We start from the raw sequence: 15749 nt of genomic DNA, 5'->3' as shown, positions 1-15749 counted from the left end.
TATTTGCCCAGTCTCTCAATGGGGTTCTCTGGAGTCCCAAATGGTTTTATAACCCTTTCCAGACTGATAGCTGCCAGTGACTTTGTTTCTCAGCCGTTTCTTTAGATCATTGCATTAGGTGCTGCTTTTTGAGAGCTTTTAGCCTGCTTCACTTTGTCAGACAGCTTCCATTCTTTGATTCTGCAGGTGGTTCATGAAATTCAACTCAGTTTAAAAAGTTTTAGTCACATTTAATTCATGATTTAACAGTAGGGGCAATTCCTTTTCCCACATAGAACAGGTAGGTTTGAATAGCTTTTCTTCCCAATAAATTAAGTAATTTAAAAACTGCAGGTTCTCTTTATAATTAGCTTGACAATACACACACAAACACCAGTAAAACAGAGCCATGATATAATCCTTTATTTTAACCCATGAGATTTAATTTTTACAGTGCATTTCTTTACAACAATAATTCATTAAGTGACAGGTTTCAGCCACCACTACAGATCAGATAACTAAGTATGTTACATTTCTGAGCTCCTCAAAGATTTCAACTTCATAAACCCCGTGCAAAAGATTCCAAATATTAGACGATAACCACAAAGCTAACTAATTCAGTGATCATCCACTGACATTGTTAGCCTCGTTATCAAACTCAGTTAATCTTTAGTCGTCTCAGTGTTATTAAGCAGCTAGCTATCTGTACCGTTAACATACAGAGGTGGCCAATTAGAAACCTGCTGCCATCCATAAAGAAAAAAAAAGAAAAAAGAAAAAAAAAAAAAGCTTTAAAAAATAAAAATAGACAACAAAATATGGCACCATTTTCTCAACAACCAGTAGACACAAACATTTTTAAAAAGGGGATTGTTGCCAAACTCCCCTAAACAAACAAAAACTAAGTGCTCTGTTCATTCTTTACTGCCAGCTGACAATGTGCGGAGGCATCAGTCAGATGGACGTCGAGCTTTACGTGGACACTGAGCCATTCAAATCACAAGAACCTCAGCACAAACCTTTAGTCACATCTTTGAAGTACCTCCAAATGACTCATCTGAAGAAGACTTCATAGAAAGCTGCTGTCTCCCAGCCTCATCCTGTGCCCATGAAACCAGATCAGTCTGTCCCACGCATCACTGAGCAAAGGTTGCACCATGGCTACACCGGAGAAAAGCATTGATAAAGACAACCACATTGACTGGGCACATACAGAATTTCGAAAAGACATTGCAGCAATGAACATATACACGACCCACCAAATGCACATTAACATAAACCCAGTCCAGTTACCCATCACGTTACATTCAGGCTCCAAAACAAAAGGAAAAAAAAAAAAAAATGCTATGGCAAAATAAACAGCAGATTTCTCCCTTTTGCTCAAGTTTGGTCACAAGTGCCCTCCAATACACAACAACTAGTAGTGCACAAAATAAGAATACAAAATTAGACTTTTAAATACTGTAGCAGCAATTCTGTTCTTTTAAAGTTGAAAGCCTCCAGTAGTACAGGTACAGGCTTTGGAGTCCCCGACACGTGGAAGGGTGAGCGATTGTCCTCTGAACTGCAAGACAGTGTCTGTCAGGAGGGTGTAGGTGTTTGGTACTAAAGGTGTGCGGACAGGTTGGAGGAGATGTGTCTCAGGCAGGGCACCACTAGAGGACTGAGCCGTGTGGAGGCAGCAGGACGCTGCAGCGCTCTGGCCTAAAAAAAAAAAAATGTCTGAACAACCCCCCCCCCCCCCCCCCCTCCACCTGCTAGCACACCTCAATTCCCTCACAGTATCCGCGTGCATCTCATCCGTTTTAAAACCCAGCCTCCCAAAGAGTGCTCCTCATTCCCGCCCCTGCAGCCAAACTACAGCCGGTTGGCGGTTTAAACAGCGCACAGCTCATCAGTCCCATACGAGCAGGACAAAGCCGAGGCAACAATTCTTTAGAAGTGTCTCTCAGCTGGATGCTGTAGCAATGGCCTTCTTAAGCTGCTGGCTACGGATCTCACGGTTGCGACATTCGAGGAGCAGGTCGTGGCAGGTGTTGCAGACCAACACAGGGTCGTAAAGCTGCTGGTCTGGGATGGGAAGCTTCAGATGACAACAGTCTTTACAGAACACATTACCGCAGTTCCTGAAAATGGAGAACACACAAAAAGGAAAAGTCAATAAAAGGGCAAAATTATATTAGATATAAAGGTTTCAGGCACTTCAGATACCAAATCTGTGATCTTTCAAAATAAAAGCTCCTCACATTACACATTTCAGGACCCAAAATGCTGCAGAGAGGGCAAAAATAAAACATCTAAGACAATTCACATGCTGATTGTTGCCTTATCAGCTATAGAGTATGAATGGCTTTATACTTCAATGTCTGCAGCTCTCTTCCTGAGGCACATTTAAAAGCCTTTTCTTGGGCGCCAGGGTGGCTCAGCGGACAAGCAGGCGACCACGTATGCCGCATGGCAGTGCAGGCGGTGCAGATTTGAGTCCTGACCTGTCGCCAATTACTGCATGCCTTCCCCCATCTCTCTCCTCCCACTTTCCTCTCTCTACACTGCAAAACTGTCAAATAAAGCCGCAAACGGAGGGGGGGGGGGGCTTTCCTTACCCACAGTAATCCACACTTCAATTAAAAACGGGTAATTGCGAAAAACTGCAGCTCAAGCCTGTACTGCATTTTATCTGTCTCCATTGGCAGTCACTGTTTACATACATTATAAATGAGCTGATTCTATTTATTGACTACAGGAAAACTTTAAACTGTTTTAAAATCACATAAGAAAATGGATCTAATAGTTACATACATGTACTATTCAGGAGTGCTACCGCCTGTGAATATGATTTTTTTTCCCTCCAAAATGTCTCAGTGGAGCATATAATTAATTCCCAAGTGAGTCAAGAGCCTTTGATGCTGAAACCAAAGCCTGGTTTGGAAGATACACAAACTGTCTTAAAAAGGCAGGGTGCTGCTTTGGCAGTCACTCTGCAACTAAAAGCTGCAGAGAGAAATGGGCATACAAAATATCCAAATACAGACAGCTTTTAAAAAAGGAAATACTCAGATCTCTTAGACAAGTGTTAATCGTAGAGCAGCTTCCACTTAAGATGCAAAAAATATTAAGGCCTAAATGTTAAAAAGAATTTGCATAGCATTTGGAAAATGTACTCTCTCATGTTGAGTGTGAGATAAGACTAATCTTGTACTTTATATGAAGCAGCAGCTGATCAGAATGGCTTAGCACAAAGACTGAAAACAGGCTGAACAGCTTGCCTGATTCTATTCAAAAGGCAACAAACTGCCGTCAAATCTGAGCCAGAATAAAAGGAACAGCTGAGCACATATCCCTTTGTAACACAACATTATGCCTTCATACGGCAAACAGCTAGCTAGGTTAGCATTTGCTAAGCTCGCTCAGCCATCAGCCTGTTAGAGCAGGGGTGGGCAACTCCAGGCCTCGAGGGCCAGTGTCCTGCAGGTTTTAGATGTGTCCCTGATCCAACACACCTGAATCACATATAGAAGTCATTAGCAGGACTCTGGAGAACTTGACTGCATATTGAGGAGGTCATTCAGCCATTTGATTCAGGTGTGTTGGATCAGGGACACATCTAAAACCTGCACGACACCAGACCTCGAGGCCTGGAGTTACCCACCCCTGTGTTAGAGGTTACTTTCTTGCTCAAATACAAATATTTCCCCACTAATACTGCTCTATTCCTTAAGATAGAAAAACTAGAAGATAGGTTTATCACAACTTTACACTTTTTGAACAATAGAAGAAATAACCAGTGATTAAGTGATAGTGGGGATAAAAAAAATACAGAAAAAACAGTGAAGCCCCACCTGCAGTGGTGACGTCTCTTAGCTATCCAGAACTCACAGTCACAGTTGAAACAATGGGAGGCCATGTGGTCGGGCACCCACCTCGTGACCTATTAGATCCAGACATAGAGATAGAAAAGTGTGTGATATAAAGGAGGTGCTCCTGGCCATGCAAGTGAGTGGGAAGGAAGGAAGAGTGGAAAGAGCTCTGTAGGATGCGCACCTCAGTGTCCTTGGGCTCCACTCGATCCCAGCTGCCCTCAGACAGACGGTCCTCACTGTGGGTGGACAGAGAATCCTCCTCGTTGCTGTTGTCTGACTCACGCAGACATGTCTGAAGAGAACAGGATGAGATCAGAGGATGACAGGAATAAGCATACTCCTGAAAATAATTTAGAGTACATAGTGAAGACCGAAGAAATGCTTCTACGGTACCAGTCAAAAGTGTGTCCAAACTTTTGACTGGTACTGTACGTCTTTGCTTAAAGAGGTCACTCACAATGTCATCCTCATACTCGATGTCTGGCTCCGAGGGAGGGGTGCCATACTGTTTACTCTCGAGCCTCATCTGCAGCTGTCGCACCTGCTGCCGCAGCACCTCAACCTCCTGCTTGTAACCCGCCTCGATCTGTCGCAGTCTTTGCTGCACTGCATCCATCGGCACCGGCAGCCCGTCGTCATCAAGGTAAGCTGGGGCCTGGGGTGGGGGTGGGGAGCTGGAAGTTGACGGTGAGGAATAAGGTGCTGGCAGGAACTGATGGGGTGCCAGGCTGGTGAGGGCTGCAGGCCCACACAGGCCAATGTAGCCTGCACTCCTGGCAGCAGGTGGCCATCCAGCCTGCAGCGCGCTACTAGGACAGAGAGCCTCCCTGCGGCAGAACTGCGAGCCACTGGCAAAGACAAAGCCCTGGGCACGGAGGAGTTTACTGGGAAGCCGGCGGCTCTGGTGAATGTTAGGCTGCTGGGCCCGGCTGGCCCCAGAGGCAGACTGGACGAGACCCTGGACACTCTCCCAGTGGGAGCTGAACAGGGACAGGTCCGAGAGCTGGCTCTGGGAGATCAAAGGGCGAGCAGTTACCTGGGTGCAGTCTATAGGAGCTGCCGCCAACACACGCTCCCTTCCCCTTGTCCTTGTGTCCTCCTTCTCTTTCTGGGGTTGAGCTTGTGCCTGCAACTCAGGTGGCTCCTCATCATTTGAAGTATTCTGGGTAAATTCCTGGGTCACTGTGGAGGGCAAGATGGGGTGATCATCCTCACCTGTAAGAGTCTCAGTGGAGTCCCCCATGGGAAGGAGTGGTGTTAGCTGCTTTACAGCCAGCAGGCTCTTTGACGGACTATCAACATGTTCTTTCAATAGGGAGGTTGGTGTGTTGGCTGCAGGTTGAGTGCTTTTGCAGGGCAGGGGTAAGCAGGGCTCTGATTTATGAGTGGGTGAGGGTATACTCTCAGCAGTCCTACAGGGGCTCTCAGCCTCCGGTGGAGGTTGTGGGAGTGGAGAATCTGTGATTTGATGCAAAGCTTGCAGGAGGGCAGGAGTGGAAAAGGCAGTGTGAGCGAGTGCGACATCCTGACTGAGGGGGACAGGGGAGAGGGGCAGAGAAGGCAGGGGCTGTGTAGTAAAACAGGGCTCGTCCACCTTCTCTTCAGCACCCACTATGCCTGGGACAGCATCTGGAGTCTTGGCAGGAGTCTGATGCACAGGTTGTACCTCCCCACTGTCCACCGCAGTGTCAGGTATGACTTCGTTGGAGGCTTCTGTAGAGGTTTCTTCCATAGCAGATGAGGGCTCCAGTGCAGAGCGATCCTCCTGGCAGTGCTTGTTGAGATTGGGGTCACTGGATGTTCGTGTCAGTGGCATCCCATTCTCAAAAGCTGACAGCAGGTCATCCACGGAGCGGGTCTTAGGAAGTCTGGAAATCAGAAGAGCATACAGATTTAATTTGTTTTTTAATGTGTATTAAAGGCAGTAATACAGTTCCCCATTTTGAACTCTAGAGGGCAGTCTGACTATGTACCACATCACTAGTTAGACTGCAGAGACAGTATGTACAGATTAAACGGACCTGTCCAGGGAACGGGAGGTGAGCTCGTCTCCTGTGATGGAGGGGGGGAGGTAGAGATCCACAGAATCATCCACAGCAGTGCAGGGGGAGGATGTGGGCAGGTAGACAGCTGTCCACAACTGTAGTGCCCGAGTATGGCAGACTGGCTGCAGCACCTGGCAGACAAATGAATCACAAGTATGTAGTAACAGCAAAGATCATAATGCTTTGAATGAGCATCAGCAAGGGTGGCAGAGAAAGTATGATCGATTTAATCTTCTGGCTTAAATCTTTAATCAAAATGAAGTTAAAAATCTAAAAGTCACACTATCCATTAATCAAACCCCTTATTCTGCTCACTAAGACTGAAGATTATAATCATTACCATGATCCTGAAATACTATGATCTACCGTTTCCTTCAGCAAGTCCCCTCACTCCACACTAACTGAAAGGCAGGAAGCAATATCCAGCTGTAAGTGTACTTAAGTGGTAACTCGACTACAAATGCGGTGAAAACTGACAGGTACCATGTCGTGAGATGGGATGTAGAGGAAATTCTGGAAGTTCTTGTTTCCTGCGCGAAGCAGAGACCACACAGAGCAGGTGCGTTTGTAGACGTTCTTCGCCTCCCTTTCACGAGCGTTGTTGCACAGAAATGTTCCATAAAGACATGAGTATGTGTGCTGCACCAACTTGACCTGGACAATGTGAACACACCTCAAGTCAGGCCCTTTATTACAGCAGTGATGAAAATAATTCTCACTGTCAGTTCTGTGTGACAGTTGACTGATGTGAAAGATTACCAATCATTAGGGAAAATGTACGGTTTCATGTAATGCTGGGAAAAATGTCACTGTTTAAAGTTTATTGATGGAACGATTACAAGAAAATGTATAGAATCATGAGCAAGACAGATTAATATAGATTGCTGTCCAACCACCCACCAGGAAGGCCTCGTTGAACTCAAACAGGCAGGGGAACTGTTTGAGCAGCTGGTGAACACAGTCCAGCCACTGCAGGAAGACCGGACACTGCTCACTCACGTCGTCTGCGTTCTCCTGGTGGCCACAGCGGTCCCCAAACTTATGGCCATAGTCCAGCCACTCAGTCTCTACAAGCACCTGGAAACCCTGTGGAGACCCTCATTTATGAGAATATGTCTGCATGTGATCTAAAAATCAAATCCATCTAAATTAATACTGAACTGCGCAGACACTCACCTCTAATGTCCTGTAGTAGGGGTCCAGCAGGATCTTGGCGAGGGCTACAATCTGGGGTGTGCGGTCCCACCCGTCTGAACAATGGACCAGGACAGGACGACTGTCCCGCTCCACTGCTGAACATACTAGAGTGGCAGCCTTCAGCATAACAGACAGGTGCTGCAGCCAACGGGTGCTCTCCAGTGCTGAAAGCCAGCTGGAAACACCAGAAGGGGGATTAAACAACTATACAGAAAATGCCATAAATTAGGCAATCTGAAGACTGGATACAATGTGGATATATTAGCCGGGGTTACTTTAGGTTAACTATGACTGAGCAGGGAGGTCTCTCTGCTTCACTGCACACATTCAAGGTAAAAAAAGAAAAAAGAAAAAAAAAAAAAAAAAAACACACACACACACACACACACACACACACACACACACACACACAGAAAACACATGTAAATACAGGGACAGACAGACACCCATAGCACACATGTGCTGTTGGTTGATGTATACAGACCAACAGCTGGCAAGCCCAGCAGGAACAGGACTGTGGCAGTGTTTCCGTCTATGTGGTGTTGCATTACTGTGTGGTGAACCCAGTAAAACAGAGGAGGCAGAGGGAGGTGCAAACGAGGGCAGAGCCGCTAAGAGAGAAAGGTCAAATAGATCGACTTACTTTCCTGGATCTGGGATTTGACTGCAGACAGCCCTGAGAGCCTGGAAACTGTTCCGGATAGCATGGATGTTGGCCATTCCCATAAACATGATCTCACAGCTGGGGTAGTACTCTGAACACAAACAAACAACTCTGATGAAGGTCATAAGACATAAACTGACAATGATTTGTTTTTAATATAACATTCATAGTTTTTAGGAGCTACATCCTTTTATGTATGCCCGAGTTATCTGAAAGTGACTGTGTGCTGCCATGAGTGGCAGTAATATTTTCCATTTTCTCAAACTGGACTACCACACAGAATGCTTTTAGCAAAGCATGGTGAAGAGAGAAGCCATTGTTTCTAGAGTGGAAAGCAGCACTTTCTTAAAAAGATGTGCTATGACAGGTCTAACAGCATAGTGCTGAAGCTACAGATGAGGACCAATAAGCTCTACACTGCTCTCATATCAGAGCCCATCCTGGTTTTAAAAACATTCAAGCTGATCAAACTTAAAAATAAATTTAAAAAAAATTAAATTAAATTAAAAAATAAAAAAAAATAAAATAAAATAAAAAAATCACTACTTATAGCAAACCATCACACAGCTGTTTCGGACAGCACATTATAATATAATTACCCATTTACTTGTTCAGACACCAGAAGTTCAGACTGATTTTTTTTTTTCTTTTTTTTTTTAAATCAGTTAATAACTACACTTCAAAGAGCTGAGATTTGCCAAGTTGGGTATAAAATTACTGAGTCACTATGAGCAAAACATTTTAGAAATCTGATCCAAATACTGAGTAAAAATACTGTTTTACTTCTTAATGAATTTCCTCTGCCTGTTTGAATCCCTCAGTAGAATCAGAAGCATACACTTCAGATAACGTTCAAAGATGGCAACATTTTTAGTTTAATGTGACTTTTTGAAGACGTTACTAATTTTTGATTATGCCAACCTTCACATTCGCAGCCTCCGCCCTTGGCTCGGTTAGCCACTGCAGCGGTGTATGAACGAGCATCCAGGATCAGCAGCTTTGGCAACACAGTGTTGTCGTTGCTGCTGGAGCCTCCCGTCAGAGATGAGTCTAGGGAGAAAGCAGATTTGTGTCGTTAGAGGACAGTGTAGTGTGAATCGACCTGCTGGGGAGAGGAAGGGAGGGAACGCGTGGAAGGAGAAGGACGGTGAGAGAGTTGCAGGGAACACGATTAAGAGAAACTGACTCCATTTGTAACCTACTGAAAAAAGGGGGGAAAAAAAAAAAAACTCTCCTCCTGATGACAACTATTGTTACTATTGGTAACAGTCACAAGTCAAGAAGCCTCCTTTCCACAGAGAAAGACGAGTAATTACCGAGACTCAAACCTGACTGCTTCTCCCTACGCCCCGTTAGTGCTATGCTGCCACTCACTCAGAAGCTTGTTGTGAACCATGTGCCTGTAATTGTGCACTCTGTAATTTGACATATCTGTGTGCTTCTTGTAAATTAACAGGGAAAAAAGGGAAAGCAAAACCAAGTCTGAAAAAGATAAAGTTGTTTTTCTGTACTGTACAAGCTGTGCTGACAGCTGTCCTACTTTCTGTAACCCACAATGATTATAATGCAGCAACACTGATGGATAATGCATGTACTTTCTGTTAAAATGGGAGGCCATTAGCAATGAAGGAAAAAACACATTCCCAGCCTTGTGAATGCCTGCAAACCTCTGAAAAAAAAACAAAAAAAAAAAAACAAGTTACATTATGAAGATAAATGTGATGTGTGTTTAACTACTGTATACTGTAAATTGATAATGAATTGCTGAACAGGCCCGTTCTTGAAAACGCAGTTATATTTCAATTTATTATCAGTTGGTAGTCCTTCAAGTACACAATGATAATTAGACAAATAAATGAATGCATCTTTTTCTCTCTGGGCAAAGTTTGTGAACACATTTTAGAATTAGTGTCAGGAGAATTACAGGCGAGGACATGGCTGTTATGTGCTAGAAAGATTCCAACATTTTCACTACTGGAAGCACTCTGGTATAGGTGCAAGGGCTGCCTGAGTAGACTGGAAGAAGCAGGATATGATAACACGAGCTGTGAATTTGCAGCAACTGGGTGAATTTGAACCTCAGACGGTTTAATGTCCAACTGGACATTTGACAAGCAGGGTCATCGTGTAATGCACAGATGTGAAAATGGATTAAGAGTGTAAGTATGTAGAGAAAAATCAAACATGGGGGATTACCAAAATCACTATCAGAAGAGTCGGGAGCTTCCCCACGTTGTCGGGTTGCTTGTGCACCTTTGGCTCCGGTGTCCGTCTGACAGGCCTTAGCAATGGACGTTACTAGATACTCATCATCGGTGTTCCTCCAGCCCCACCAGCTAATCTCTGGCTGGCTGCAACGGGCGATCACTGCCCCGTTCTTTTGGTGCCTGGAATTCAAGGTTCTAGAGTAAGTAAACCTAAGAGCATTGATTTTCTTCAGGTTGTACTAAAATAAGCTGGAAAAAGCATGCACAACTTTGTGCAAGCCAAGTTACCTGTAGACCACCACTGGGATCCTCTTCCAGGATCTGAAAGAAGCCACACTCTCCAGCTCTTTGTCAGTGATCCAGATTGGAACCAGAAGCTTCTGTGGGTAGCTGGAGCAAAGCCTACAGAACGAACAGGAGGTCAGAGGTTCTTAGAGAAAGCTTTCAAACAGTTTATAATGCTGCATTATCATTTAACGGGGAAAAACAAGATGAAACACTGAAATGTTCTGGTTTTCAGGGTTACTGCAGCTTCAGTATCTCAGCTGGGGCAGAGAACAAATCAGAAAACTCCATCTGTCTCTGATCTCTCCTCGTTCTCTCCCGTGATACCTTTTAAATTCTCTTCACTTGCCCACTGTCTAATGGCAGGAGGGAGAGAGGCTGTGTGTGTGTAAGTGAAACACAGTGCTGAGTCATGGGCCTCAGCAGGCTGTGGCTTGTTTAATTAGCCAGTTGTCCTGTGTGTCTGTCTCTCTCTGTGGGATGTGTTCTCCTGGGCCCTCCAAGCAGACTGACCTTTTTTTGTAGCATTTATTTACCCAGACAGCAAAAAGAGATGCTGACGTGCAGGCGCGCAAACTCATACACCCATTCACTATATTTTTTCTGCTTGACTGACTGCCTTAATGTACACATTTTAATTTAAGGGCAGACTACCCAACCTGAGAGATAAGACGAGGGAAACAATGATGACAAATACACATTGACCCGTGTATCCCTTGTTTGGTTGAATGACAGTGAAAACGGCAACATTAAAGATATCCTAGATTAGCCATTAGTTTTTCTTGTTTACAGTGACCCTATTGGACAACCATTACTGAATTACAGTTCCAAACTCCACAGACTTTTAGACACAGTGGATGATGAAGAAAACACCAAAGTCACACCATATCTAAAGCTATGGGATGCATAATTCCAGGAGTGAGTTTAAAAAGAATTCCAAGTGTTGCCTTTCACCTTGTTTTTTCCCTCCCACCCCCAGGTGTCCCTCTGGAGAGGCACGCCTCACATGTTTGATAAGATCAGATGTTTTTCAAACTGCAGCTGCTGTCCTCAACCAGCAAGATTTCCCCTTGAAGTTTAGTTTTAAATCTATCTTGACAAAATATTTATCAAAAGGTAACCAACTAAAAATTTTTTAAACTTCCATTTCCAACCAGAGTTTAAACACAGTGCTGAGAGGCACCAAAACATACATGCTTTTTTAATTTAGTTTTTTAAACAGTCGATTCAGTGTGGTTACATTGTGGTCAGAGTGTTTCGAGGCCTGCCTAATTCCAGTCCCGTTCTGCCAGAGCTCTCTGAAAGCTCACAGAAACTGCCATTCTCCATTAACTATTCAAACAGTAATTATTCTTTATAATGAGACTAGTCTATACTACTAACACTATATGCAGTTATCTGCAAAGACAGAAGAGCTGTGCTATTTATAGTTAAATATCAGCAACATACTTGTAGTTGCAGTTGATGTCAGACACTCTCCAGGTGTTTTGAGTATCAAAGCCCATCCTCTTGACCTCCAGTTCCATTCTCTGACGTACATGATCACCTAAAAACAGCACGTGGGAGGGAGGGTATAAATGAAAAAAAAAACCTCAAACATTTACTTGTTCTTAAAACTTGTGAATTTATGCAGGTGAACCTGGGCGGCAGAGATGAAGGTGCTGATCTTCATCGTCAGCACTGCCTCCTAGACACCACGCGTGATAGGCCAGGGCGAACAGGTCCTCAAGTCGGGATGGGTGGGTTATGGCCCGGTTCAGACGTTTGACCCACTCCTGGCACTGTTTGAATGTTGCAAAGTGGCATCTGTGGAGATCAGAAAGACTAGTGAGATCCAACAAACCCTTCATGTGTTGGGGACTACGAGAAAAACAAAAATCAGCTGTTCAGTGATTTTCCAGCCTTTAGTAATGTGGCTGCTTAATGATGAGGAACCAACATGCTGCTGGGCACATCTGCTACCGAGTATTCGAAGGCTCCACTGATTTCAAACTTTACAGATGTTCATGAGCACATAGATGAGAATTTACCAACAGCTTTTTTTAACCTTTGAAACTTTGGAAGTAATTATACATTTCCTATCTGATCTGGGCAAGCGATAGTTTATCACAAGACCTGACTGAAATCATTAACTACAGCTACAGTTCAGCTGTACAAAACAAACTGATCTCTCCTAAAAGAAGTCCACAGAACACTCTGCAATCCTCACTTTATTCTGTGTAGATTTATTCAGTGCATGTTGCTCATGTAATTGGTGATGAAACGTAATGCTTCATCAAAAACAGACTATTTTTCCAGTTCGAGGGATGTTAAAAACATTTTACTTGACCACTTAATTTGGTCTGAAGTAGGCCAAAATGAACTCCACATTCAGTCAGTCTGCCGTTATACGTACAATTTACAGTGGATCTTTAAACGACACATCTAGCAGCCACGTTGGACCCTTTGACAGGCCAGTTCTGGCCTGCTGGCCATATGTTTGGCATCCCTAAGTAAATGCATTTACCTGAACTTTACCACGCAGGCTGGGATGCCCCTCTTAAATTACGTGAACATAAAACAGTCTCCACAATCACCAACATAAATAATGTAATGTAATGCAGGAGATGAGGAAGAACACTGGAATGATGTTAAGATCATTTATTACTATACTAAGTATTGTAACAGCTGTTTTATGTGTGTATGTCAATTAGTGTCACTGCAATATGTACAGTTAGTAATACTCATTCAAATGTGTACCGGAGCAGTGTATGAGAGCGTGAGGAGTTCTTACCTGACAACTTTAGAGTCTTTGCAGATGATGTGCAACTGGAACATATCTCTGCTCTCTACACTTTCTATCAGCCTGAGAGGCACCTGCAGAGGGAGACAGAGAGCACATGCAATTAGCCTGATAGCCTATCGTCAGAGCAGACAGCACATCCGTAGAGAAATTACCACCCTCTGGTCTAGTACGGACTGTATCCAGGTTAGACACAAAGTAAAGCTTAAACTTGACTGCAGAGGAACAGAAGGCCTCGCTGCTGTTCTAACTTTGTCTCTAGATCTGTTATTCCAAGCAACAGCTACAAACATGCTGTCTCTTATGCTTTTCAAGCTGTTAAGTGGTATTGTAGACTAAAATGTTAAGGCTGTGCCAAGGCTTACTTATTTAAAACACAAAAAACAAACACTTACATAAACCTTTGACTATGAGCACCTTTCATAAATAACAGCCAATTCAAATCATGAGAGAAAGTGCTTGCAGCCCAGTCATTTCACAGAATGATTAATCCAGCTACCACTCTGCTGAATGTAAATTACAGTTTGTCCTCACTGCATCCCAATCATATAAAGTGAAGAGGAGCTTAATGACAGCCATCTAGACAATGGCAGAGGGTGGTGTTTTATCATATGGTACTCACAGATATGTCAATGTCCACACCTGGGTAGGTCTAAAACACAGTGACACCATGGAGCAGAGACAAAGAGAGGGAGGGAGGGAAGACACGACAGGAGGAAATGGAAAAAAAACAAAACAAAAAGCTATTAAACCCAAAAAAGGAGACATTGGGAAATGAAGAGTTAAAAAGGAAAGAACACACCAAAGAGGCCGCAAGATGAAAAGACAATCAAGTAGATCATGCAGTGCACTATTTGCAGCACACGGCCAAGTCAAATGGAAATCATGGAGAGAATGACAAACACAGGCAGGAGCAAAGGGCAAGAAAACAACTTAAAAGAGGTTGTAAAGAGTTGTGAAGGGGAGGTGTAGGTGAAAGGTAGCTGTTTGTTGGCATTCATACAATGTTCATTTGTGCTTCTGGGGTCAAGGCAGGAGTCTGTCTAGTAGGAAATCAGTTTGATAAGGACTGTTAGATGGTGACAGTTGAACTGAGTGTGGTAATCTCACTCTTCTAATTAAAGTCAGTCAAGGTGAAGAAGTGCCTTGGAGATTGGCCCTTGCCTTCTACTTCCTTTTAAAACTGTCATCATTTCCAGAAGGAGTCAGCTTCTGGAAAAGATGACAGGGATTTGGGAAAAAGGAGGAATTTTACTGCCAATGAATGCAAACAACCAGCCTGTTTGTATTTGAGCTAGGCCTGACGTCAGCAGGAGTGGGCTGGAGGACATCACTGCCAGTGAGGGCCGGGCCTTTGGAGACCGGATGTCACATAAACCTTTGCGGTCTCAGGACTTAGAGGGCCCACTACTCCTGTGGTTCAACCTTGGTACAAACAACTAAATGCCAAGTAAGCTGGAATACAACCCAAAAAAAAAAAAAAAAGGGGGGGGGGGGGCTTTACAGGAACCCCACTGAAAGTTTATTTTCCTTGTTAGCACAGTTATTTGTTAATAAAACTTTTACAGGGAAGGGGAAAAAGCCCAACTGCATCCAAACTATACATCCTTCCATCTCCTCTTATTGGCTCTGTAATCGAGTGGCACCACAGCAGCAATAATTACACACACCGTTGGGGCTGGAGTGACAATTCTGTGGTGTTTTTGGTAGGTTTGTCTGAGACATGCACTCACATTGATGACTGAGTCCTTGAACTTGATGTGAAGCCTGTAGTTAGAAATGGCAATGATGGCTTCATCAGCACGGCCAAGATATTCCACCCCTTCCCCCTGAAGAACTGGGAACGGCACCTGTAGACACACACACACACACACACACATTAAATCTCATATGCATGAAACCTCACATTTACTGGTTTTACTGCATCTACTGAAAATCTAATCCTGACAGTTATTTTAAAGCTGTGGCCTCAGTTTGGTCCTGGCTTGTTCTAAATATCGATCATGAGAATGTCATTTTCAGACAATGACACATTTAGATTTGATGAATTCAACTGAAGAGTCAGACCATTAATGTCTGAACAGTACTGTGGATGAGTTTAAGTACCTGTAAGAGTACGACAATCAAGTATCACATTGGCATGGCATTTCATTTTGCTAAGTGAAAAGAGAGCAACATGAAAAGAGGGAGGGGGAGGGCGGGGGGGGAGCATGCATATATAACTGTCCAATTAGTGCATACTAGTTTTACAGAAGACCCTTTGTGAGCACAGAGGGCTTGCTGGTGGGAGGGAAACTGTCTGCGCCGGTGCAGAGGGAGAGGGATCCCAAACTGTCCATTAACATTCCATAGCCATTTGATTAGTCACAGCCAAGCCCTGGCTTCAGCTTCAGACCCCTACATTAAGGTAATTGGTTCCCAACAGAGGTTAACGGGACATTTTTCATTTCATCCTGAGGCAGGGCATTATCTTTATAAGTCTGCAGAGTGGAAGAGACACATGGTTGCACGTGCCAACTCCAAAAACATCCTCATTTATTTAAAACCGGAAGCCTTTAATCAGTTTCAGACTAGCCACTCCTGCTATTCTGTTTACTTAAGCTGTAATTAAAAAAGTATTGAAATGTGAGCTCTTGCATAAATGGTGTTGACCAGGAGCATGAGAATTAGAAAATTATATGCAGATATGGAAGTTATTTTCCCGCTGTAAAACATTCTCCCTGGCTGATA

The 15749-nt window shown here is 43.8% G+C and overlaps 1 protein-coding gene across 4 annotated transcripts in view; it reads right to left on the bottom strand.

The window, feature by feature from the left end:
- Positions 1 to 384: 384 nt before the first annotated feature.
- Positions 385 to 15749, bottom strand: part of mtmr4 (myotubularin related protein 4) — a 48956-nt gene continuing 33591 nt past the window's right edge. For 3 of the 4 annotated variants that reach the window (XM_030745802.1, XM_030745803.1, XM_030745800.1), the window contains 17 exons: positions 14753 to 14869; positions 13642 to 13671; positions 13011 to 13093; positions 11877 to 12043; positions 11687 to 11783; positions 10241 to 10354; positions 9942 to 10132; positions 8667 to 8795; positions 7725 to 7836; positions 7061 to 7256; positions 6785 to 6970; positions 6368 to 6538; positions 5861 to 6015; positions 4297 to 5707; positions 4021 to 4131; positions 3819 to 3907; positions 385 to 2105 (listed from right to left, as the gene is read on the bottom strand). In XM_030745802.1, coding sequence (XP_030601662.1) covers positions 1928 to 2105; positions 3819 to 3907; positions 4021 to 4131; positions 4297 to 5707; positions 5861 to 6015; positions 6368 to 6538; positions 6785 to 6970; positions 7061 to 7256; positions 7725 to 7836; positions 8667 to 8795; positions 9942 to 10132; positions 10241 to 10354; positions 11687 to 11783; positions 11877 to 12043; positions 13011 to 13093; positions 13642 to 13671; positions 14753 to 14869 — 3537 coding nt within the window. In that variant the 3' untranslated portion in view covers positions 385 to 1927. The remainder of the gene's footprint in view (positions 2106 to 3818; positions 3908 to 4020; positions 4132 to 4296; positions 5708 to 5860; positions 6016 to 6367; positions 6539 to 6784; positions 6971 to 7060; positions 7257 to 7724; positions 7837 to 8666; positions 8796 to 9941; positions 10133 to 10240; positions 10355 to 11686; positions 11784 to 11876; positions 12044 to 13010; positions 13094 to 13641; positions 13672 to 14752; positions 14870 to 15749) is intronic. The other variant, XM_030745801.1, reaches the window with a different exon arrangement.

The sequence above is a fragment of the Archocentrus centrarchus genome, chromosome 14, assembly GCF_007364275.1.
Source record: "Archocentrus centrarchus isolate MPI-CPG fArcCen1 chromosome 14, fArcCen1, whole genome shotgun sequence".
NCBI lineage: Eukaryota > Metazoa > Chordata > Actinopteri > Cichliformes > Cichlidae > Archocentrus > Archocentrus centrarchus.
Note: the sequence above shows the minus strand (reverse complement) of the source record. Positions and strands in the feature narration are given on the sequence as shown.